This window comes from Chiloscyllium plagiosum, unplaced genomic scaffold, assembly GCF_037043375.1.
Source record: "Chiloscyllium plagiosum isolate Xiang-an unplaced genomic scaffold, Cpla_swu_hap1 HiC_scaffold_46, whole genome shotgun sequence".
NCBI classification, from domain to species: Eukaryota; Metazoa; Chordata; class Chondrichthyes; order Orectolobiformes; family Hemiscylliidae; genus Chiloscyllium; species Chiloscyllium plagiosum.
The window spans coordinates 15,798,918-15,824,966 of record NW_028270184.1 but is presented as its reverse complement, the minus strand read 5'-3'; the positions used below and the strand labels follow the sequence as shown (position 1 = coordinate 15,824,966).

General features: G+C 43.2%; 1 protein-coding gene across 1 annotated transcript; it reads right to left on the bottom strand.

The window, feature by feature from the left end:
* Nucleotides 1-581: 581 nt before the first annotated feature.
* LOC122543934 (uncharacterized) lies at nt 582-16,450 on the bottom strand. The gene is made up of 3 exons (XM_043682881.2): nt 16,405-16,450; nt 15,551-15,658; nt 582-4,858 (listed from the first exon to the last, which is right to left on the bottom strand). Exon 3 carries the CDS (start codon nt 4,808-4,810, stop codon nt 3,353-3,355), a length of 1,458 nt encoding a protein of 485 aa, XP_043538816.1. The 5' UTR covers nt 4,811-4,858; nt 15,551-15,658; nt 16,405-16,450; the 3' UTR covers nt 582-3,352.
* Between the last annotated feature and the right edge of the window lie 9,599 nt (nt 16,451-26,049).

Here is a 26,049-nt window from a genome sequence, read left to right as displayed (position 1 = left end):
TTATGATGTGCACTCAGGTATTGCCCATTAAAAAAAAAGTAGAGAAGTAGACAATATCACCCCAAACAGCAGCAACTTAGGTACAAAATCTTAGTTCCAGAAGTTGAAAAATAAAGAGGAGCAAATTACTGCAGATGCTGGAATCCGTACAGAAAATAAAACAGATGCTGGAGATCACAGCCGGTCAGACAGCATTGATGATCGTAGAAGAATCATAGAATTCCTATAGTATGGGAACAGGCTGATCCTCCGAAGAGTAACCCACCCAGACCCATTCCCCTATCCTATTTTCACCCCTGACTAATGCACCCAACCTACACATTACTGAACATGATGGGCAATTTAGCAAGGCCTTAATTTAAGAAAGCACTTAACCTGCACATCTTTGGATTATTGGAGGAAACCCACACAGACACAGGGAGAATGTGCAAACTCCACAGACAATCGCCAGAGGCTGGAATCAAACCCGGGTCCCGAGCACTGACACTGCAGTGCTAACCACTGAGCCCGTGATGCTGATACCAATGATATGGAGGTGCCAGTATTGGACTAGAATGGACAGAGTTAAAAATCACACAACATCAGGTTATAGTCCAACAAGTTTATTTGGACATACAAGCTTTCGGAGCACTGCTCCTTCGTCATGTAGCTAGTGGAGCAGGATTATAGGACACAATTTATAGCAAAAGGACATAAAACTGATGTGATATATTGAACAAACCTAGATTGCAGTTAAGTCTTTCACCTTTTAGAATCGGTTGCAGGTTTCGATTCATTAATATGCAAATCCAGAACTTCTTTTAAGTCACATTCCAGAGATACCTTAAGGTTTTATTTTTAAAAAGAAAAAAAGTGACATCTCAGCTCAGACAATGCATTAAAGGTGTGAGGTTAGAGTCTGTCTGTATTCCAACCTTGAGTCAGACCGCTTCCACTTCCAACGTAGGAATTTGTAAAACATCACATGGATTAATTGCCTACAGCTTTGTGCTTTTTGAACAAAATAGAATGTCTCTGCAACTACTGATGCAGATATCAAAGTCATGAAAATTCATGCAGACTCAACACATTAGCTTGCTGTCTCTCCATGGATGCTGGCTGACCCGCTGTGTTCTGTAGCATTTGTTGTTTTCAATTTGTTGTTGAAAAATAAAGGAGTTAAAAATGTTCAGCACTACATTGTTATTTTTACCTTTTAAACTCAGAAAAACTTAAAAAGTCAAATACTACAGGTTTTTCTTAAGCCATGGGCGTGCAGACACTCCAAGCTCAGCTTTCCCCAAGAGCACTGGCCTGAGGAATGCTTTCCCCACACTGGGCAAGATTCGCCTGTTGTCTGCCAACTGTCCTCAGCGCTGACTGCTGCCGCCAACCTTCGTGGGGCATACCAGGCTTCATCGTTGCTATCATCCTTCGCTGCTACTACCGCTCTCACTGGGTCCCATTGGCAACCATGCTCCATTGCTGCATCAGCCATTCCACTGCAGAGTCCAGCTCGAGCACTACTACAGACATTGATGAAGCCTCGATGCCATTAACTGGATTCAGCACCTCATAGCCAACCGTCAAAAGCCCCCAGCCACTGCCATCACTGTCTCCACGACTGAGATTCAAAAATCAAAGAACCAAAAGAAAGAAATGCGGACGGACTCTGATGAGGAGCAATACTCCACTGCCAAATTGGATGGAGGATTTCACTCTGGCCTGATGGTTGGACTGCTTTCTGTCCACTCTTTGTACAGCATTTTCAATGGGATGCATTTCCAGATCGTCAATTCCAACCAAATAATACAGCAACATCAAACAGAGTCACTCCATTCACCAGCACCTCACTATCATTCAGCCTTTCACCATACAAAGTAAAAGGTTTGTTTATTGTTTCTGTGGGGAGAGATTTCCAAGATCGGTGTCACTGGAAAAGCTCCAAGAAATTCAAAAACTTGTGCAGAGCAATCCCGGAAGATGTATCTGCCGAATCCCTCCAATACCAGCACAGAGTCATAGAGACGTACAGCACGGAACCAGACCCCTTGGTCCAATTCATTCATGTGAACCAGATATCCTAACCTAATCTAGTCCCATTTGCCAGCATTTGGCCCATAGCCCTCTAAACACTTTCTATTCATATACTCATCCAGATGCCTTTTAAATGTTGGAGTTTACCAGCCCCCACCACTTCTCCTAGCAGCTCATTCATACACGCACCACCCTCTACTCCTTAGGTCCCTTTTACATCTTTCCCCTCTCACCCTAAACCTATGCTCTCTAGTTCTGGACTCTCCCACCCCAGGAAAAAGACCTTGTCTATTTACCCTATTCATCCCAGTTTTCCTTAAAATACTGGGCTGGAAACTACTGACAATATTCCAAATGAGGTCGGACCAGAGCCTTTCATAACCTCAGCAGTGTATCTCTGCTCTTGTTTTCTAGCTCTCTTGAAATGAATGCCTACATTGCATTTGCCTTCCTAGCCACGAGGTGACCCTGCATGAAAATCTTAACAGAATCCTGAACTAGAACTCCCAAGACCCTTTGCACTTCAGATTTCTGAAGATTTTTCCAATCAGAAAATAGCCTATGCCTCTACTCTTCTGACCAATGTATAACCTTACACTTTCCCATGATGTATTCCACCTGCCATTTCTTTAACTACTCAAGTCATTCTGAAGCCTTTCTACTTCCTCTTTCCAACCTGTCCCTCCACCGATCATTGTGCCATCTGCAAATTTAGCAACAATGTCCTCAATTTTTGTTCAGATCATTAATGTATAACGTGAATAGTTGTTGTACCAACACTGACCCCTGTTGACTCCACTCATCATCCAGCTATCATTCTGAAAATGACCCCTTTATCCCAACTCTCTGCATTCTAAGAGTCAGCCAATCGTCAATCCTTGACAGTGCCTTGCTACTAACTCTTATTTAGCAGCTTCCCGTATGACACCCTGTCCATTGGCTTCTGGAAATCAAAACAGAATGCATTTACTGGCTCTCGTTTATCTAACTTCCTCGTTATACCCTCAAAGAATTCTAACTGATTTGTCAGGCATGATTACCCCTGGACAAAGCCATGCTGATTCTTCCAAGTACATTATGATCACATCCTTACAATGACCTGCCAAATGGCATTTATAACAAAGCTGATTTATTTGACTTTTATCAAGAATATTAAAACTTTGCTTTCAGTCCTGAACTGGATGAACTGCTAGGTCCAATTGCTGTTGAGATGTGTATACTCTGTGCTGTTTCAGCAGGGTTGATGAGTCAGTGAATTCCTTCCCCCACATGGAGCAGGTGAATGGTATATCCCCCAATGTGATCTCTCTGCTGTTCAGCAGGGTCGATGAGTGAGCTAACTGTTTTTCTCACACTGAGCAGGTACATTTTTTCTCCCTGGTGTGAACTCACTGGTGTACTGAGAGTTGAGATGATCACCTGAACCCAGTCCCACAATGAAAGCACCTGAAAGGTCTCTCATCATGTGAACATGTTGATGGGACATCAATTCCACAGAACTTCGGTAGCACTTCCCACACACTACACATTTGAAAGGTCTGTCCTCAATATGAACACGTTGATGATAAAACAGTCCCCAGGAACTTGCAAAGTGATTCCCACAGTCTGAGCATTTAAAAGGTCTCTCCTCGGTGTGAACACGTTGATGGGACATCAGTTCCACAGAATTCCTAAAGCACTTTCCACAGTCAGAGCATTTGAACGGTCTCTCCTCAGTGTGAACACGCTGATGACAAGTCAGTCCCCAGGAGCTCGTGTAGCACTTCCCACAGTCTGGGCATGTAAACGATCTCTCCGCAGTGTGAACTTGCTGGTGTCTCAGCAGGTTGGATGAACGAGTGAATCCCCTCCCACACTCTGAGCAGCTGAACGGTTTCTTCCCAGTGTGAACCTGCTGGTGCTCCATGAGGTCAGATGATCGCCTGAACCCAGTCCCACAGAGAGAGCACCTAAACGCTTTCTCCTCAGAGTGAACACGTTGGTGGGACATCAGATCTCTGGAGGTTTTGTAGCATTTCCCACAGGCTGGGCATTTAAAAGGTCTCTCATTAATGTGAGCAAGTTGGTGGGACATTAGGTCCCTGGGAGTTTTATAACACATCCCACAGTTTGGGCACTTAAAAGGTCTCTCCTCCGTGTGAGCACGTTGATGGGCCATCAGGTCCCCAGACGTTTTATAGTATTTTCCACAGTCTGAGCATTTAAAAGGTCTCTCATTAGTGTGAGCATGTTGATGGGACGTCAAGTCCCCAGAGGTTTTATAACATTTTCCACAGTCTGCACATTTAAATGGTCTCTCACTAATGTGAGCATGTTGATGGGACGTCAAGTCCCTGGATGTTTTAAAGCATTTTCCACAGTCTGGGCATTGAAATGGTCTGTCTGCAGTATGAATGCGTTGATGGCATAGCAGTCCCCCTGAGTTTTTACAGCACTTCCCGCAATCCAGGCATTGAAATGGTCTCTCCTCAGTGTGAACGAGCTGGTGTTGCAGCAGGTTAGATGATTGAGTGAATCCCTTCCCACACACTGTGCAGGTGAATGGCCTGTTACTAGTGTGACTGCGCCGATGAGTTTCAAGCTCAGAAGGGGAAATGCATTCCTCCCCACAATCCCCACATTTCCAGAGTTTCTCCCCAGTGTGACTGCATTTGTGGTTTGTGAGCTCTGATGATTGGCTGAAGCCTTGTCCACACACACAAGTGTGCGGTTTATCTCCAGTGTGAATGAAGTTTTTTCCTTCAATGTTTAAAATGTGATCACGTTCCATTTGTGATAAAATAGGCGACTCCATCAGATCATAGTGTGATGGCTGGTTTGCAGATCCTCTCCTTCTAATAGCCTGTGAAATTAATATCAAACAACAAGAGTGAAAGACTCTGATGTCTATATGAAGGTAGGGACTGAAGGAGAGAGACTTTAGACACCTACAACTTGACCACAACTTCGTCAGAATCTTCCGAATGCTCAGCCTCCATCACTGAGGAGCAGCAGGATAACAGGTGAATGTGAACACCATCACCTCCCAGTTCCTTTCAGGTCACACACTGTCCTGACTTGTCTCACATCCAGTACTGGTGGAATAGAAATTTCTTCCAATTAAATCATGGCAAAACCAAGACCTTTGTCATCATTCCCCAACACAAACTCCACTACTTTGCCACTGACTCCATCCTACTCCCTGGCAACTATGAGTCTGAAAAAAAATGTCATAACCATGTTTTGAAATATTTCATCCCAAGGTGATTTTTCAGGATTGCCCACTTCCAGCTGAGTAACACAACCTGAGTCATTCTAGTCTCTGCTCACCTGCTGCTGAAACTCTCAACCATTCCTTTGTTACCTCTGACCTTAACTGTCCTTATACACTCCCCACCGCCCCCTCACATTCCCCTCGCTGCACTTGTCTAACTTCCTGTGCCTCCATTGATGACTGTACATGGGCTCGGTTTAATGTTTTATTGTTCCTTCCATTGCATATATCTGCATGAGGTTTTTACCACTGCCCATTCTCCCAACCATGTGCTGCTGTCCTAACAGCTTTATCTTCCCAAATGACCTCCCACAATGCTATACAGCAATGAATTGTAGGTTATTCACCCAATGATGTAATCTTGAGGTCATCAAAAACTCTGCTCCCCACATGAGTATTCACACAAAGCCTGGTTCACCCACTACCCTGTGCCCACACAGCTAAATTTTAAATTTTATGTCCTTCTATTCAAGTCTCCTGATACACAGAAAGAAAGGCCTCCAGCCCTCCCAAGGGCAATTACGACTGGCCAATAAGAGGCTAACCCAGCCAGTAATGCCATGTTCCAAGAGTGAATTTTTAAAGATGCCCTTCAAGATATTTGCATTACCCGTGTGACCATGTTGCTCAATTAACAAGGTTATTCTGTCCTTGGTTTTTCTCAAGAGGGGTCATTAAGGCAAAGGTTCCAATATGTCTGGAAATACCTACTTGAAAGGCTTTAAGTTTTTTCTAAAACACTTATACAATGGAAGTTCTCCTAGTTCAGAGTTTTTCTGGTTTGGTTTGGCTTGAGAAAGCAGTCTGTTTGAAGCTGCTGGTCAGGTTTTAGCTGGGGACCCAAGGAAACAGCTCCATGCCGATCATATCTCTCTCTCCCTCTCTCTGACATCTCTCCTGTAAGAACCCATGTTTGATTTTACATTTTCTTTGTCACGGGGCTGCTTATAGGGATGTTGCAGGTACTTGGAACAGCATTGTTGAGCTGCGATAGAGTCGATTAGGTTTTCAGATATGTTATTTTAAATTCGGTTTTCTTTTGTATGTATGTAAATTCTGTTTTGTTTAAAACCGAGTGGTTTGACCAGCTGTGTCACTCCTGAAATATTCACCTTATATCTGCTTAAAAAAATTAGAAAAGTTAAATTCTGGATACCTTCAAATAATGTTTTAAGGGGGTCTGGCCTGGTTCATAACAGATTGGGAGCCAATTGCGGCATTTATTCTATAGTTTCGATTTTGGATTAGGGTTGTTGGATTGAAAGGCAGCAAGTGGTAGGTGTCTGTATTTTGTTCTGGGTGTTAAATTCATTGGTTTAAACAGTGCTTGGGGTAATTGTTCTATCAGTCACTAAGAGTGTTGGGGTGGTGGAAGAAGTGACTTTGGGGGCTTTACAAAACATTAACAAGGAAAAGCTGTTGGAATTTGCAAACAAGCGGGAGCTGAAATTGCCTGTGCAGCCGGAAAAAGATGTGGTTATTGCAGCATTAGCTCAGCATTTAAACTGCTGGAAACGCTATCAGAATCTTTGAAGATGCCTAAAATTCAATTGAGAATTAAGCAGCTTGAGTTCGAGACAAAAGAAAATGGAAGAGAAAAAGAAATTGAACTGTTTGAATTACAATTAAAAGCAGAGGAAATATGAAGAGAGAGAAGAAAGAGAAAAAAAAAGAGAGAAGGGGGAAAGGAAGAGTCTGAATTTCATACATTGGCACTTAGACAGGAAAATCAGCTTAAAAGGATGGAGATGAAGGCTGAAGATAAGATTAGTGAGGAAGAGAATGAGGATGAGCAAACCCATGGGGATCTGTTTAAATATATCCAAGCATTGCCTAAATTTGAGGAGAAAGATGTAGAAGCCGTTTTCATCTCATTTGAGAAGGTGGCTAAACAAATGCAGCAGCCAGTGACAGTGGGTTTTGTTGATCCAAACAAAACCTGTAAGCAGAGCTAGTGAGGGATTCATATCACTGTCAGAGGAGGTATCTGGGATGTATGATGAGCTGAAGAAAGCCATTTTAAGTGCAGATGAGCTTGTACCATAAGCCAAGAGACGTTTCAGGAAGGAGGGACCCTGGTCAAACCTACATTGAGTTTGAAAGGATCAAACAAAGTAATTTTGAAAGGTGATTAAAGGCATTAAAAGTAAGCAAACCTAATGAGGCATGAGCTGCTTCCTCTATTCAATGGAGCATTGTTAAGTGCACTGTTTATCTGCTTATGGCTGATGTCAAAAATATGGGTTGAGAGATATGACGGTGATAAACTGTCCTGCTTTTATGCTGTACGCAGAGGTCTGATGAGAGTTAGGGGCAAATGTAGGGTAGGGGAATGGGTGCAGGTGGGTTACTCCTCAGACAGTCAGTGTAGACTTGTTGGGCCGAAGGGCCTGTTTCCATACTGCAGGGAATCTATTCATCTTCCTTCTAATGAAAACAGTCTCAAGTCCCTCAGCCGTTCCTCATAAGACCTTCCCTGGTAAATACCAGGTAACATCCTGGTAAATCTCCTCTGCACCCTTTCCAATGCGTCCACATCCTTCCAATGACACGGCAACCAGAATTGTATGCAATATTCTAAGTGTGGCCGCAGCAGAGTTTTAGATTAGATTCCCTACAGTGTGGAAACAGGCCATTTGGCCCAACAAGTCCACACCGACACTCAAAGACTAACCCACCCAGACACATTTCCCCCTGATTAATGCACCTAACACTATGGGCATTTTAGCATGGCCAGTCCACCTGACCTGCACATCTTTGGATTCTGGGAAGAAACCGGAGCACCCGGAGGAAACCCGTGCAGACCCGGGGAGAATGTGCACACAGTCGGTAGAGGCTGGAATCTAACCCAGGTCCCTGGCGCTGACAGGCTGCAGTGCTAACCACTGAGCCACCGTGCCGCTCCCTTTTGTACAGCTGCAACATGACGTCATGGCTCTGGAACTAAATCCCTCTACCAATAAAATTTAACATACTGCATGACTTCTTAACAACCCTTTCCATCTGGGTGGCAACTTTCAGAGATCAATGCACATGAACTGTGAGGTCTATCTGCTCATCCACACTACCAAGAAACTTATCATTAGCCCAGTACTCTGTATTTCTGTTACTCCTGTCACCTCATACTTTTCCATATTAGACTCCATTTGCCACTTCTCAGCCCAGCTCTGCAGCTTATTTACGTCCCTCTGTAACATCCTTTCACACTGTCCACAACTCCACCGACCTTAGTATCATCTGCAAATTTACTAATCCATCCTTCTGTGCCCTCAAACAGAAATGGCAAACAGCAGTGGTTCCAAAACAGATCCTTGCGGTGCACCACTAGTAAGTGAACTCCAGAATTAACATTTCCCATCAACCACCACTCTGTCTTTCTACAACTAGCCAACTTCTGATCCAAAATGCTAAATCACTCTCAATCCCATACCTCCATATTTTCTACAATAGCCTGCCATGGAGAACCTTTTCAAACACTTTACTGAAATCCATATACATCACAACCGCTTTACCCTCATCCACCTGTTTAGTCACCTTCTCACAAAACTCTAAGGTTTGTGAGGTACGATTTACTCTTCACAAATTATTGCTTTGTAGATGTATATAAATCCTGTCTCTTACAGCTTTTTCCAATACTTTACCCACAACCAAAGTAAGGCGGTCTATAATTACCAGGGTTGTCTCTACACCCCGTCTTGAACGAGGGGACAACATTTGCTATCCTCCAGGCTTCTGGCCCTATTCTTGTAGACGATGAATAAAGATCAAAGCCAAACACTCCGCAATCTCCTCCCCAGCTTCCCAGAGAATCCTAGAATAAGTCCCATCCAGCTCAGGGGACTTACCTATTTTCACACTCTCCAGAATTGCTAATACTTCCACCTTATGAACCTCAATACCATCCAATCTGTATCTCTATTCCATTCAACAACATTGTCTTTTTACAGTTTGAATACTGACGAAAAATATTCATTTAAGGCCTCTCCTATCTCCTCAGACTCCACGCTCAACTTCCAACTATCGTCCTTGACAGGCAAACCTTACTCTAATCATTCTTTTATTCCTGACATACCTAAAGAAAGCTTTAGGGGGTTCCTTGATCCTACCTGCCAAAGACTTCTCATGTCCCCTCCTAATTGTTCTTAGCTCTTAGGTCCTTCCTGGCTAACATGTAACTCTCAAACTCCCTAACATCTCGTCTTCATATCTGTTCCTTGAAAAAGCTCTACATTTCAATTGTGCCCATCCTATGCATCCGACATCTTGTCTAATTGCATCAAAATTGCCTTTACCCCCAGCTATAACTCTTGCCCTGCGGTATATACCTATCCCTTTCCATCACTAAAGTAAACATAACCAAATTGTGGTCACTATCATCAAAGTGCTCACCTACCTCCAAATCTAACACCTGGCCAGGTTAATCACCTGATGAAGGACTTATGCCAAAATATCCATTCCCTTGCTCTTTGGATGCTGCCTGACCTACTGTGCTTTTTCAGCGCCACACTCTTGACTCTGATCTCCAGTATCTGCAGACCTCACTCCGGGTTCATTCCCAGTAGCAAATCCAACGTGGCTTTGCCGCTTGTTGGCCTGTCTACCTACTATGTCAGGAAACCCTCCTGAACACATTGGGAAAAAAAAGCTGACCCATCTAAAGTACTCAAACTATAATGTTTCCAGTCAATATTTGGAAAGTTAAAGTCCCCCATAACAAGTGCCCTGTTACTTTTGCTCCTATCCAGAATCATCTTTGCTATCCTTTCCTCTACAACACTGGAACTTTTCAGAGGCCTATAGAAAACTCCTAACAGGGTGGCCTCTCCTTTCCTGTACCTCAATGGACGAGTTCTCATCAAGCCTTCTTTCTGCCACCATAATAGTGTCCTTGACTAACAAAGCAACACTTTCCCTGTTCTTTTTGAAACACCTAATCCCAGAACCCGCAACAACCATTGCTGTCCCTGCTCTATCCAGGTCTCCAAAATGGCCACAACATTGAAGTCCCAGGTATCAATCCATGCTGCAAGTTCACTCAGCTATTCCTGGCGTTGAAGCAGACACACTTCAAAACAAGCTTGCTGCCTGCCAATACAGCCTTGCGACCTTGAAACCTTACTTATGACCTCAGTACTCTCAACTGCTTGTACACTGGAGCTACAATTCAGGTTACCATCCCCCTGCTGAATTAGTTTAAACCCTCCTGAAGCGCATTAGCAAATTTCCCCCCTAGGATATCTGTGCTCCTCTGGTTCAGGCTTAGACTATCCCGTTTGTAGAGATCCCACCTACCACAGAATGAGCCCCCAATTATCCAGGTATCGGAATCCCTCCTTCCTGCACCATCCCTGTAGCCAAGTGTTCAACTGCCCTCTCTCCCTATTCCTCGCCTTGCTAGCACGTGGCACGGGTAACAAATCAGAGATAACATCTGTTTGTTCTAGCTCTCAACTTCCACCCTTGCTCCTTGAACTTCTGCCTTACATCTCCATCCCTTTTGTTACCTATGTCGTTGGTGCCTATGTGGACCACGGCTTGGGCCTGCTCCCCCCTCCCCCTTAAGTATTCCGAAAGCACGATCGGAGACATCATGGACCCTGGTACCTGGCAGGTAACACACCAACCACTAGTCTCTCTCGTTCCCACAGAATCTCCTATCTGTGTCCCTAATGCTCAAGTCCCCACTGACTAATGCTCTACTCCTATTTCCCCCTTTCCTTTCTGAGCAACAGGGACAGACTCTATGCCAGAGGCGTGTACGCCATGGCTTAACCCTGGTAAGTCGCACCCACCCTCCCCCCCAAACCGTATCCAAAACGCTATCCTTGTTATTGAGGGGAATGGCCACAGGGGATCCCTGCACTGTCTGTTCCATTTCCGTTCCGAGTGCAACCCATCTACCTTTTTCCGTTACCTGTGGTGTGACTACCTTCCTATAACTCCTCTCAAATACGCCCTCAGCCTCCCAAATGATCTGAAGTTCATCCAGCTCCAGTTCTTTTGCACAATATCACAACTAAAAGAATTGTAGAGGAGTTACTTAATTTTTTCACAAGATCTGGACTATCCAGAGAGATACAATCAGATCAAGGATCAAAGTTTACATCAATTATTCAAGGAAATTATGAACAGCTTGGAAATAAAACAATTCAAATATACTGCATATCACGCAGAATCACAGGGAGCACAAAGGTAGCATCAGACATTAAGGACTATGTTGAGGATTTATTGTCAAGACTATCCAGCTGATTGGGATAAAGGAATTACATTTGTACTTTTTGCCATCAGAGATGTACCAAATGAATCCACCAAATCCAGTCCATCTGAATTAATTTTTGGGCTTGGAGTGAGGGGACTGCTACAATTGATTAATGAGAAATTGGTAAGTCATAACACAGAGACCAGATATGTGTCAAATTTTAGGGAACAGTTAAATAGAGCTGGGAGTTGGCTAGACAGCATTTAAAAATAGGAGAAAGTGAGGACTGCAGATGCTGGAGATCAGAGCCAAAAAGCACAGCCAGTCAGAGAGCATCTGAGGAGGAGTCAACGTTTCAAGCATAAACTCTTCATCATCGCAGCATCCGATGAAACAAGAAAGAGACAAGAAATCAAAGACTTGCAATTTTGCTATTGGAGATAAAGTGTTAGTGTTATTGCCAATGATAGGTAAATCTCTAAAAGCAAGGTTTAGTGGACCTTATCAAGTCAGAAGGAGATTGAGTGAGGTGAACTATTTGATAAGGACTCGAAACAGAAAGAAATCTCACTGTGTGTCATATGAACATGCTCAAAATTTGACAGGTAAGGAAATTGTGTTATTGCTTACAACATAGAACTGAAGAACCAAGTTCAGAGGATTCTGAATTGGATAGTCCTCAAACTAAATTGGCCAATGAGGAAGTTGTCAAAAACTGGGATAAATTATTAAGTTACCTTCCAGAAGAAAATCGAAATGACCAAAAGAGTTACTACAATCACATGTGGGAATAAGCTAGGAAGTACTAACCTAAGTATGCATGATGTAAATATAGGAAATGCTGTTCTGATTAAGTAACATCCTTTTAGGCTTAACCCTCTAAAAGTTGGCACAGGTTCAAAAGGTGATTGAACGCATGCTCCAAGATGACATAATCAAGTGAGTTGCAGTGACTGCAGTTCACCAATAATAGTGGTGCCAAAATCAGATGGCACCCAACGGTTGTGTATGGACTATTGCAAAGTAATGCTGTTACAACATCTGATTCATATACAATTCCATGTTTGGTAGACTGTATTGGACAAAGAGGGCAAGCAACATATATTTCTAAGTTGCATTTGCACAGAGGATACTGGCAGGTACTCTTGTCTGAAAGAGTGAAGCCAATTTCAGCTTTCATAATGCCAAATAGATTGAACCAATTTAAGATTCCTGAAGAAGGGCTTATGCCCGAAACGTCGATTCTCCTGTTCCCTGGATGCTGCCTGACCTGCTGCGCCTTTCCAGCAACACATTTCCAGCTCTGATCTCCAGCATCTGCAGACCTCACTTTCTCCTGAACCAATTTAAAGTCATGGCAAAAATGCGTCAGCCACATTTCAGAGACAAACTGGATTACCCAGCTGTGTTGTGTACATTGATGACCTGGTTATTTTTAGTCACACATGAAGGAGTATTTGCAACATTTATCACAATTGTTCAATCAACTTCAGGTGGGGGACAGGCTTGGTGGTAAACCTGGCTAAGAATGAATATGCCAAAGTCCAAGTCACCTTCTTGGGCCATGTTACTGGACATAGACAAATGGCCCCACGGAATGCAAAAATAAAAATATTTGGGAAGTTTTCCAGGCGATCGACAAAAATAGTAGAAATATGATTCCTGGGATTGAGTGGATTTTATCTGAAATTCGTAACAAATTTTAGCAATGTGGCTGCTCCACTCACTGACTTACTAAAGAAAGGCAAGATGTTTCAGTGGACAGCGGACAATTAGAAGGCATGTGACAGCCAGAAAGCTCTGTTAACCACTGCCCAGGTAGTAGCCACACTAATTACGCAAATCCATTCAAGGTGGCTATCGATGCGAGTGACATGGGTGTCGGTGCTGTGCTCTTACAGGATGACGATGAGAAGGTAGAAAGACCTTTTGGGTATTTCTCCAGGAAATTGAACATTCATCAGCAGAAATATTTGACAGTTGAGAAGGAGACTTTGAGCTTGGTGTTGGCATTACAACACTTCAATGTTTATGTCATCAGTAATGTATCTGAGACAATCATATACACTGATCATTAACTACTGAAATTTAAAGACAAAAATTCAGATGGAGGATGTTGCTACAGCCATTCAATTTAAATACTGTGCATGTGGGAGGATGAGAAAATGCGATTGCCGACGCATTGCCAAGACTTGGATGAGAAACTGAGGCGTTCAGTGGCAGGAGTAAACGGACTGACACAGAATGTTTGCATGTTTATAATCAAAGTAACGTATATGTGTTGCAGGATTCTAACACTGTAAGATTAAGAGTTTTAAAATGAAGCCATCTTTAGATACTGGTGGTTCTTTTTTTAAAGGGGAAAAAGTGTGACAATGCTGCTCCTTTAACAAGGTTATTCTGTCCTTGTTTTCTTTTGAGAGGAGACATAAAGGCAGAGGTTCCAATGTGTCTGGAAATGTCTCCTTGAAAATGTTTTCAAGATTTTGTTTTAAACACTAGAGGGGAGTGGACAGTTCTCCCATTTCAGGGTTTTTCTGGTTAGGCTTAGTTTATGTTTAGTAAGCAGTCTGTTTGAAGCTGCTGGTCAAGTTTTAGCTAGAGACTGAAGGAAACAACTCCATGCTGATCATCTCTCTCTCTCTGACATCTCTCCTGTAAGAACCAGTGTTTGACTTTACATTTTTTGCCAAGCGGCTGTTTACAGGAATGTTGCAGGTATTTGGAACAGCATCACTGAATTGTGATAGAGTCCATTGGGTTTTCACATAAGTTATCTTACTCTAAATTCTGTTATCTATTGTTTGGGTGTAACTAATTTCTGTGTTGTTTAAAACCTAGTGGTTTGACCAGCTCCATCACTGCTGGAATATTCACCTTACGTCTGCTTAAACGAACTGAAAAAGTTAGGTTCTGGATACCTTCTTAAAATGTATAGAGGGAGCCAGGTCTGGTCCATAACACCTCTAATTCCAAACCCCCGTGAGCAATCTTAATTTCAACTGTGTTCTCAATCTTTAGGTGCCAAGGCCATATACGGTGAAATTTCTTCACTAAATCTCTTCCTTTCTTGACCTCAGTTTCACAGTTTCAAATACTCCTTGAAAACTATGTACTTGACCATCAAACATTTCGTAACGTCCCTAATATCTGTTGTGAGACTGGGGTCAAAAGTTGGTGTATAACACAATATTGATATAAATTGGTTGTCACCGACTTCGACACGTATCACAGGCCCTTCATCATCACTTGGCAAATAACTCCCTGTATAACAGGAGCCAGTAATAGAAGACAATTGCCAGATGATCAGGCAATATTCAGCTGTAAAAACCTCTTTTAGAGTCAATGAAAGTTACAATAAAATACCTAAGACAGTTACATCCATTCTTGGAGACAGAGAAGTTAGACAATGGCAGAGTGTAGATCAGGGAGGGCAGAGATGAAACAAAGCAATGAATGGACATTGATTCAAATCCATAGTGAAGGCAGTCACAGCAGCCCCACAGGCATGTCAAGCTTTCACATATAACAGAGTACCACCAGAAGCCAAATCATGCAGGTTACTGGCTAAAAATGTTGAAATAATTACATTGTTTTTAACTTTAAAATCAAATGCAGCTCAAAAAATATCAGCAACACTGGGTTCAAAGGAAACTCTCTCAGTTGAGGAAATTCCTGGGAATCAGGGTGACATTACTGAGCAACTGTCCTTGTGTGATAACATCACCCACATGAACACAGAGCATCTGGGTGTGTGCAAACAAGTGATCACCATGAAGAATATGAGGGCCCCTGGAGAGATTTAAAATAAGATTTATCAGAATAGTCCAAGAAATGAGTAATATTAATTGTATGGTCAAGTTCGAGAAACTGAAGTTGTTCTGCACAGAACAAAGGAGATTGAGATGAGATTGGATAAGGTGTCTCAGTTTGTGATAGGTTTAGAAAAATAGATAAAGTATAGATATTCCAATTAGCTGACAGTAAAATTATTAGAGACACAGCTTTAAGCTACTGGGCAAGGGTTACTGGGAGATGTAAGGAAGGAATTTTACATTACCTTTATTTCACTCAATACTTACATTCAAAGGCCAATAATATCCAATGCTGAATGAATAATGAATAAAGTGGCACTCTCAGATCTTGGTATGTTATTTGGTTTGAACTTCCGATCTGCAACTCCAAACATGCTGTAAAGTTTACAAAAGTCATCTCAGTCAATGCAAGACAGAAATTCAGAAGAGACAAATATTTCTGTTATTTGGAGTTTGCTGTATGTAAATCCTCCCCTCCTCCTGCCCTGTAAAAAGTGTTTGAACTCCATCCGAGCAGTCCAGGAGAGATTATAGTTCAACAGGTTGATTTGAAATGACGAGCTTTTACATACATGCAAAAGCTTGTGATTTCAAGTAAACCTGTTGAACCCTAACCTGGTGTCGTGTGACTTCTGACCTTGTCCACCCCAGTCCAAGGAGATAGTGAGATCTGCAGGAGAAGTCAGAGCCCATTAAGTGTGGCGCTGAAAAAGCACAACAGGTCAGGACTGGTGAAGGATTATGCCCGAAACATCAACTCCGTTGCTCCTCAGATGCTGCCTGACCTGCTGTGGCTTCTTTTTTCCCCCCAGCGCCACACTTTGCAGAGCCCCTACCCCAGTCCAAGCCCAGCACCTCCGCATCACAGCGCACGAGAGACACTCTCTCCCTGGGCCCAGAATGGCCGCACATGCGCGCTGCTGCCCTTCGCTTCCTGCGAAAATGGCGGCCGTAACCCCGGCCTGCCGCTGTGAGGGAGGAAATCGCGGTTTGTCCCGTTTCGTCAAAAAGGGGGAACAGATGTGACCTGATATAGGGTTTTCCGCATGCACAAAGTGCTTACGAAACCTCTCCGTCTAATCGCCCGATCCATCGCTTCGTCCGCTCTGCCGTATTGTTACCTTTTGCGGAGCAGAAAAAAACAACGACCCCTCCTCAGGATCGCCACCAACGCGCATGCTCAAAGCTGTGTTGGGAGGGGGGTGGAGCGAGTCTGAGCATGCGCAGAGATAAGCATTTCATGCCTAGGGCACGTTTACCAGAGATTGCAGTTGTACCATTTTGCATTTTCAATGTATTTGTTATGTATACAAGCAGTCTTTCTATTTATCATTAACAAGCGCATTGACCTTTATAATGCATATAATAGAGAATAAAATGTTCCTTGTGTGTATCCCAGGGGATATAATATCACAAAGTCTGACACTAAGCCACACATTTAAATTTTGAAGTCGCCATTACCCATTCTGGACTGTTTTAGACAAACAACTGGCGGTGGTTTACGCTGAGTGCTGCCACACCATAGATAAGCAGAGAGGTTGAAAAAGAAAGTCATTTGTGGTAACCCGCCAAATTTAAACCCACACTATTGGCATTATGAGGAAAACCAGCAAGTGGCTCCAAGAAAGAGTTTCCCTTTCGGAACTGTCTTTAAGGAAGAGAATGTCGAGCTCATGTCCCAAAAAACAGCAATGTTTCCTGTCATTGGTTGAAGGAGCTGTTTTTATTCCATTGAAGCCCTCGAGACATTGAATAACTGTTTAGATGAGCACTTAAATGTCAGGAACCAAAGGCCAAGTGCTGGAAACTAGATTTAGAAGCGAGATGTTTGATGACTGACATTGATATAATGGCCAAAGGACCTGTCCCATTGCTGTTAAAAACTCCGTCACTCTCTATCATTTTGCAACTGAGAATAAGGTCAAAAGCAGTGTCAACAAGAAAACTTGCAAGCGTTACATGTGCCTTCCTTGATGCCCTAGTAATTGGGATTCAGCACTTACTGCTATTTGATTCCCAGTCAGGGTATAGAGATTTATTGTTCTTGTGCAAACTCTTAAAATGAACATGAATTCCTGACATTAAAACCACAAAGAGAGCCGAATAAGTGAAAATTTCACATCAGTGATGAAATAAATGGAAAGAAGCACTGAAATCCATTGCCTTTGCCTGCTCAGACACAGTACTGCAAAATAAAATTGCTCCTTATCGAAAGATATGTTTTTGGAGATTTAATGGGTTGGATGCAGAAAGCTTGGCTCCTTTTTGGGACAGTCTAGGACCAGAGTGCCTAATATCAGAACGAGTGTCACACATTTAAGAAAGAGATGTGGTAGAATTTATTCCCTCAGACATTTGTCAATCGGTGGAAATCTTTACAGCAGAGGGCTGTCAGTTCTGGGTCATTAAGTACATTCAAGGCTGAGATCGACAAAATTTTAATCAGTAAAGGTATCAAGGGTTATGGGAAAAGGCAAGAAGGTGTAGTTCAAGATTATCAGATCAGACATGAGCTCATTGATTGGCGGAGCAGTTTTGATGATCTCTTTCTGCACCTCAAATTTATGGTCTTAATATGAGGCTGCAAAAAAGACCTGAATAAAATTTGTCAAGTTAAAAATGTGTTAATCCCCTCGGGACAATGAACTGAGGTGAGATGTGCGAAGGGCAACCCACAAAGGAGACTCATTGTGGGTGATTGATGCAGAGTGATCTGTGTAGCAGGTCAAGCCAGTCTTCAGCATTCACATTGAGCCTGACTCCACTAGGCCTGCAGTCAACTCTCACAAACTACCTTTGCCCTTCATTTTTCCTGATGTTCTTGTTTTAAATTGTTTGCACAGTCAGGCAGCTGACAATGCTGATGTGAAACTGTAATACGTCATGAAGTGATTCTGACTGGTCCATGACATAATTCAGCAATCAGTATTTATTATAATAAATGTTCACCATTAACAGGCCATAGCAGTGAAAACACTGAATCCTTAACACTAGACTACCAAGAAGATCTCTGGAAAAGTACAGGAATTCAGGAAGAGTTTATGCCTGAAATGTCGATTCTCCTGCTCCTCAGATGCTGCCTGACCAGCACCACGGTCTTCAACTCTGATCTCCAACATTTGCAGTCTTCACTTTCTCCCAGGGAAGAACTCTGTTTATATCACTCTGGACACTATCTGATTCAGCACTGCATTTTCCCATCATTCTGCACATGATCCCTTTGTCTCTGTCTCAGTTTTATTACGTCGTGGTTTATCATACGCTGGCTTTTCAATCATCTATGACATTTCAGATTAGGGTTGCTGCCAGAAAAGGTAGGAGAGGGAGGCAGATAGTGCAGGAGTCCTCTGTGGCTATCTCCATCTCAAACAAGTATGCTGTAGAGGGCTAATGACTCTCAGGGAAATGTTGCATGAACAGCCAAGTTTCTGGTACCAAGACTGGCTCTAATGTAACGAGAGGACATCAGGTTCCAAGCAATCAATTGTGAAAGGGGACTGTCTAGTCAGAGGCACAGGCAGATGTTTCTGTGGCCAACAGTGAGAAATCAGAATTGTGTGCTGCCTCCCTGATGCCAGGATCAAGCATATTTTGGACAGAGTGCAGAATATTCACAAAGTAGAGTGGGACCAGCAGGAGGTCAATCTACACATTGGAACTAACAACAAAGAAAGGAAAAAGGATGAGATTCTGAAGGGAGAATATAGAAAGTTAGGCAGGTATTTAAAAAGGAGGTCCTTGAGGCTAGTAATATCTGAATTCCTCCTGGAGGTATGAGCTATTAAGGGTAGGAAGAGGAGGATAGATCAGAGGAATGAGTGGCTGAGGAGTTGGTGCAGGGGAGAAGGGTTCACATTTTTAGATTATTGGAATCTCTTCTGGGGTAGAAGAGACCGGTATAGGAAGGATGGATTGCACCTGAATTGGAAGGGGACTAATATACTGGCAGGCAGATTTGCTAGATCTGATGAGGAGGATTTAAACTAGTAATCATGATTTGGAGATGCCGGTGTTGGACTGGGGTGTACAAAGTTAAAAATCACACAACACCAGGTTATAGTCCAACAGGTTTAATTGGAAGCACACTAGCTTTCGGAACGACGCTCCTTCATCAAGTGATCACCTGATGAAAGAGCGTCGCTCCGAAAGCTAGTGTGCTTCCAATTAAACCTGTTGGACTATAACCTGGTGTTGTGTGATTTTTAACTTTAAACTAGTAAGGTGGGGAGGAGTTGGACCCATGGAGATAGTGCGAAAAGAGATCAATCTGAGACTGGTACAGTTGGGAAAGGGGTCCAAGGTCAAAGAGTGTGGTGCTGGAAAAGCACAGCCGGTCAAGCAGCATCCAAGGAGCAGGAGAGTCGATGTTTTGAGTATAGGCTCTTCATCAGGAATGTAAAAGGAGAAAGTCAAACAGTCAGGGCAGGCAGGAACAAAGCAGAGAACAAGGTAAATTAAACTGCATTTATTTCAATACAAGAGGCCTAACAGGAAAGACATATGAACTCAGGGCATGGTTAGGAACATGGAACTGGGATATCATAGCAATTACAGAGACACAGCTCAGGGATGGACAGGACTGACAGCTTAATGTTCCAGGATACAAATGCTATAGGAAGGATAGAAAGGGAGGCAAGAGAGGAGGGGGAATGGCGCTTTTGATAAGGGATAGCATTACAGCTGTACTTAGGGAGGATATTTCCGGAAATACATCCAGGGAAGTTATTTGGGTGGAACTGAGAAATAAGAAAGCGATGATCACCTTATTGGGATTGGATAAAAGATGCCCTAATAATCAGCAGGAAATTGAGAAACAAATTTGTAATAAGATCTGTTATTTTTAAGAATAATAGGGTGGTTGTGGTTGGGGATTTTAACTTCCCAAACATAGACTGGGAGTGCCACAGTGGCAAGAGTTTAGATGGAGAGGAATTTGTTAAGTGTGGACAAGAAAATTTTCTGATTCAGTATGTGGATGTACATAATCGAGAAGGTACAAAACTTGACCTACCTTTGGAAATAAGACAGGGAAAGTGACTGACGTGTCAGTGGGGGAGCACTTTGGGGCCAGTGCCCATAATTCTATTTGTTTTAAAATGGTGATGGAACAGGATAGACAGGATTGAAAAGTTAAAGTTCTGAATTGGAGGAAGACCAATTTTGATGATATTACGCATAAATGTTCAAAAGTTGATTGGGTGTGGATTTTCACAGGTAATGGGATGATTGGAAAATGGGAAGCCTTCAATAAAGAGATAATGAGAGTCCAAAGAGAGTATATTCCTGTTATGGCAAAAGGCAAGGCTGTTCAGTGTAAGGAATGCTGGATGACGAGAGAAATTGAGGGTTTGCTCAAGAAAAGGAAGGAAGCATATGTCAGGTATGAGTGAATCCTTAGAAGAGTAAAAAGGAGTATACTTAAGAGGGAAAGCAGGAAAGCAAAAAGAGGTAAGGAGATAGCTTTGGCAAATAGGGTGAAGGAGAATTCAAAGGGACTTTATCAATACATTAAGGACAAAAAGGTAACTTGGGAGAGAATAGGACCCCTCAAAGATCAGCAAGTCAGCCTTTTTGTGGAACCATAGGAGATGTAGGAGATATGAAATGAGTATTTTGCATCAGTATTTACTGTGGAAGATACAGAATGTGGGAAATAAGATGATGACATCTGTAAAAATGTCCATATTACAGAGGAGGTGGTGCTGGATGTCTTGAAATGCATAAACATGGATAAATACCCAGAATCTGATCAGGTGTACTCTAGAACACTGTGCGAAGCTAGGGAAGTGATTGCTGGGCTCCCTGCTGAGATATTTGTGTCATTGATAGTCACAGGTAAGGTGCCAGAACATTGGAGGTTGACTAACATGGTGCCACTATTTAAGAAAATTACGGAGAAGTCAGGGAACTATAGACCAGTGAGCCTGACACAAGTGGTGGGCAAGTTGTTGGAGGGAATCCTGAGGGATAGGATTTACAAATATTTGGAGAGGCAAGGACTGATTCAGGATAGTCAGCATAGCTTTGTGCATGGTAAGTTTTTTTGAAGAAGTAATGAAGATGATTGGTGAGGGCAGAGCGGTAGATATGATCTGTGTGGACTTCAGCCAGGCATTCGGCAAAGTTCCTCATAGTAGACTGATTAGCAAGGTTAGATCAGAGTGGTGCTGGAAAAGCACAGCAGGTCAGGCAGCCTCCGAGAAGCAGGAAAATCGATGTTTCGGGCAAAAGCCCTTCATCAGGAACGGAGACAGGGAGCTCAAAGTTTGTGAGAAGATTTGTAGCTCGGGTGCTCGTTGTTGTGGTTCTGTTCGCCGAGTTGGGAATTTGTGTTGCAGACGTTTCGTCCCCTGTCTAGGTGACATCCTCAATGCTTGGGAGCCTTCTGTGAAGTGCTTCTGTGATCTTTCCTCCGGCATTTGTAGTGGTTTGTCTCTGCCACTTCCGGTTGTCAGTTCCAGCTGTCTGTTGCAGTGGTCGGTATATTGGCTCCAGGTCGATGTGCCTATTGATTGAATCTGTGGATGAGTGCCATGCCTCTAGGAATTCCCTGGCTGTTCTCTGTTTGGCTTGTCCTATAACAGGGAGCCTCCAGGGTGGAGAGATAAAGGGGGGTGGGCGCCTGGGGAGAAGGTAGCAAAGAGTACAATAGGTGAATTGGGGTGGGGATGGAGGTGATAGGTCAGAGAGGAGGGTGGGGGAAGGTAACAAAGAATAAATGGCTGAATGGGGGTGGGGATGGAGGTGATAGGTCAGAGGGGAGGGTGTAGCAGATGGGTGGGAAGGGAGATTGGCAGGTAGGACAGGGTCATGAGGACAGTGTTGAGCTGGAACTGAGGTAAGGTGGGGGGAGGGGAAATGAGGAAACTGGTGAAGTCCACGATTAGCAAGGTTAGATCACACAGAATACAGGGAGAACTAGCCATGTGGATATAGAACTGGCTTAAAGGTTGAAGACAGAGGGTGGTTGGTGGAGGGCTGCTTTTCAGACTGGAGGCCTGTGACCAGTGGAGTGCCACAAGGATCAGTGCTTGGTCCACTGCTTTTCATCATTTATATAAACGATTTGGATGTGAACATAGGAGAGATAGTTAGCAAGTTTGCAGGTGACACCAAAATTGTAGGTATAGTGGACAATGAAGAACATTACCTTGGAGTACAACAGGATTTTGATCAGACGGGCCAATGGACTGAGGAGTGCAAATGGAGTTTAATTTAGGTAAATGTGAGTTGCTGCATTTTGGAAAAGTAAATAAGGACAAGTCTTCTACACTTAATGCTAAGATCCTAAGGAGTGTTGCTGAACAAAGAGACCTTGGAATGCAGGTTCATAGCTCCTTGAAAGTGGAGTCTCAGGTACATAGAATAGTGAAGAAAGCATTTAGTCTGCTTTCCTTTATTGCTTAGAGCATTGAGTATTGGAGTTGGGAGGTCATGTTGTGGCTGTATAGGACATTGGTTAGGCCCCTTTCATGTGAAATTCTGTTCTTCCTCCTGTAGGAAGGATGTTATGAAACTTAAAAGGTTCAGAAAAGTTTTCCTAGGATGTTGTCAGGGTTAGAGAGCTTGAACTATATTGAGAGGCTGAACAGGCTGGGGCTGTTTCCCTGGAGCATTGGAGGCTGAGGGGTGACCTTATAAAGGTTTATAAAATCATAAGGAGCATGGATCAGGGAAAAGATCTTGTATATTTACCCTGCTTGGGGGAGTCCAGAACTAGCAGGCATAGTTTTAGGGTGAGAGTGGAAAGATTTAAAAGGGACCTAAGGGGCAACTTTTTCACGCAGAGAGTGGTACGTGTATGGAATGAGCTGCCAGAGAAAGTGGTGCAGGCTGGTACAATTGCAACATTTAAAAGGCATTTGGATGGGTATATAAATAGGAAGGGTTTGGAGGGATATGGTCCAACTGCTGACAAATGGGACTAGAATAATTTTGGGATATCTGGTTGGCATGGACGAGTTGGACTGAAGGGTCTGTTTCTGTGCTGTACATCTTTATGACTCTGTGACTCTAGCTCCTCTCTCCAAGTGCACAGTTCTGGCCCTGTAGCTCAGTGGTTCAAACACTGGCCTTCTAAACCAAGGGTTATCGGTCTGAGCCTCACTGAGGTCTGTGAAAGATTTTGTACACCCCATGCATCCAACATCCAAAGGCACACTTTAAATATCATCTGAAAGTATGACAATGTCATTTCCTCCACATGCCAGAATGTGTTTAAAATATCACATTCCTGTTTCTCCTTCCAGGAACATGAGGAAGACCATTCAGTATTATAAACTGCAGAGTGACAGGTAAACAATGGGAGAGGAACATGGGCAGGGGAGCAGCCAAATATTTCCTTTATTTTGCTGTAACCAGACTCTAGTTTTGAAGTCTGAAGTGGAACAATCTAAGCCAAGTGGATGAAATCCTACTTTCTGAGGGTTGGTCTCTCCTGAGGCCTCTGCCGCTCTTGGGGGAATGTGACTGTTTGTTCCCTTCTGTGAGTGAGGGGCCATGAACACAGTTTTCCCATCTCAAACTTCAGTCCCAATCGTTGTGTCACTTGAGATTAAAATGTTAAGGAGAAAATATCTTTGAGATGAACATTTGAAATGTCAGAGCTACAGGCCAAGTGCTGGAAACATGGGATGATGGGCCTCTTTTCGTGCTGTAAAAACATCGTGATTTGATCATTTTGGAGGAGAAACTTACCTCAAGTGAAAAGAAAAAGCCAAGAGCTGTGTCATTAAGAAATGATGCAAATGCTCTTGCCTTCATCCCTGGTAGTCGAGTGGTTAGAATTAGGTGCTTTCACTGACTTGGCCAGGGTTCAATTACTGGTCAGGGAATCAGGATTGGTTGTTCCCGACAGTGACAACAGCAAAAGCAGAATAGCCCTGACAGGAATCTTTTCAGTGCCTCGGATCGCTTCACGTCCCTGAGAACATCAGAGTCGATGTCCCAGCCTCTTAAAGAAGGGGAAAGTGCTTTCACTGTCTCTGCTCAGTCATATAGTTCAATCTTTGTTCTCCTCTGATACCCATTTCTTAAGATTCACAATGTTAAGACCAGGTTTTTGGTTTTGTTTCCTTTCCATTCCCAGGAGCCACAGTGGATTTGGAAAATAGAATGGTGCCCATGGGCAGCTTTCTGGGACTATTTCAGCTTCCCCTCCTCTGACAGTGCTACAAATATTGACTCTGATGTTCTCGGTGACATTTACCGATGTGAGACAATGAAAGGATTCTCATTCCTGCATACCTTCAATTCAGACCACACCTTGGCTTCAGGACAAGGAGAAAGATGAGTTTGGAAATATAAAGAAATTGTAAATTGCGCTCAAGCCTACAATCTCCTGATCCTTAGTCAGATGCATTATCCATTGCACCACTGACCCAATGCATGCGCAAGACCTATATGCTGCAGAGCTGTGGTGTTAACAGGGACATGAGCAGCAATGATAACATTCACAAGGTGAGCAACCTGAAAAGATAATCACCATCACTGCTTCACATCCATAGTCCTCATTTTGTGAGATGGTGAGTTTCACTGGCAAAGGAAACACATTTGTCCTCAGTAGGCTGCTTCAGTATTGCCTCTTTTTCTGCTGGAACTTTCCATATTCACAGTCACTCTGGTGTATAAACTACCAGGGATGAGGGCAAAAGCACTTCTTGGTGTCACATTTTTTGGCTTTTATTTTCATTGGAGATAAGTTTCTCCTCCAAGATAAATTGAATTGAATTGAATTGATTGTCACATGTACCGAGGCACAGTGAAAAGCTTTGTCTTGCGAGCATACAGGCAGATCACAGAGTTACGTTGCATAGATAAGTAAATAAGCGATAAGCAGCAGCAAAAACAAAAACACAAATACAGGCGAATGCTAAGAGTTTGTGAGTCCATTCAGTATTCTAACAACAGTAGGGTAGAAACTGTTACAAAACCGGCTGGTGCGTGTGTTCAGGCTTCTGTACCTTCTTCCCAATGGTAGAGGTTGTAGAAAAACATTGCCAGGGTGGGATGAATCTTTGAGAATGCTGGCGGCCTTTCCTTGGCAGCGATCCTGGTAGATGGATTCTATAGATGGGAGGTTGGCCTTTGTGATTGTCTGGGCTGAGTTTACCACTCTCTGTAACCGTCTCTGATCTTGAATGGTACAGTTGCCATACCAGGTAGTGATACATCCAGACAGAATGCTCTCGATGGCACAACTATAAAAGTTGGCGAGGGTATTCACCGTCATGCCCAATTTCCTCAGCTGCCTGAGGAAGAAGAGACGTTGTTGGGCCTTTGTAACCAGTGGGTCCAGATAAAGAGTCTAAGAAAGCTTGTTGTGGATGACCACTCCCAGGAGCTTGACACTCTCCACTTGTTCCATCTCTGATGATCAATTCATCATGTTTTTACAGCACAAAAAGAGGCCCATCATCCATGTTTCCAGCATTTGGCCTGTATCCTTGAGTGCTCTGACCTTTCAAGTGCTCATCTCAATGATATTTTCCCTGTAAAATTTTAATCTCAAGTGACACAACAAATGAGACTGAAGTTTGAGATGGGTAAACTGTTTTCACGGTGTCCATTCTAGGGAACTGAACCTCAAAGTGAAATATACTTTCATGCATTAAGTCATGGTCTCTTCGAGTCAAGACCCTGAACAAATTCAGTGAGAAGTTTCTGGTTATTTCTTGCTCAGGGTCTGGAATCAGATGCATTGAACAACACCTTTGTTGGTGCCGTCCCTTCCACTGCAGCTCAGCACCTTCAAACAGGTCCCTTTT

What these genes read in the sequence shown, in the direction of transcription:
- LOC122543934 (XM_043682881.2), bottom strand. Translation starts at nt 4,810, where the DNA reads ATGGAGTCGCCTATTTTATCACAAATGGAACGTGATCACATTTTAAAC.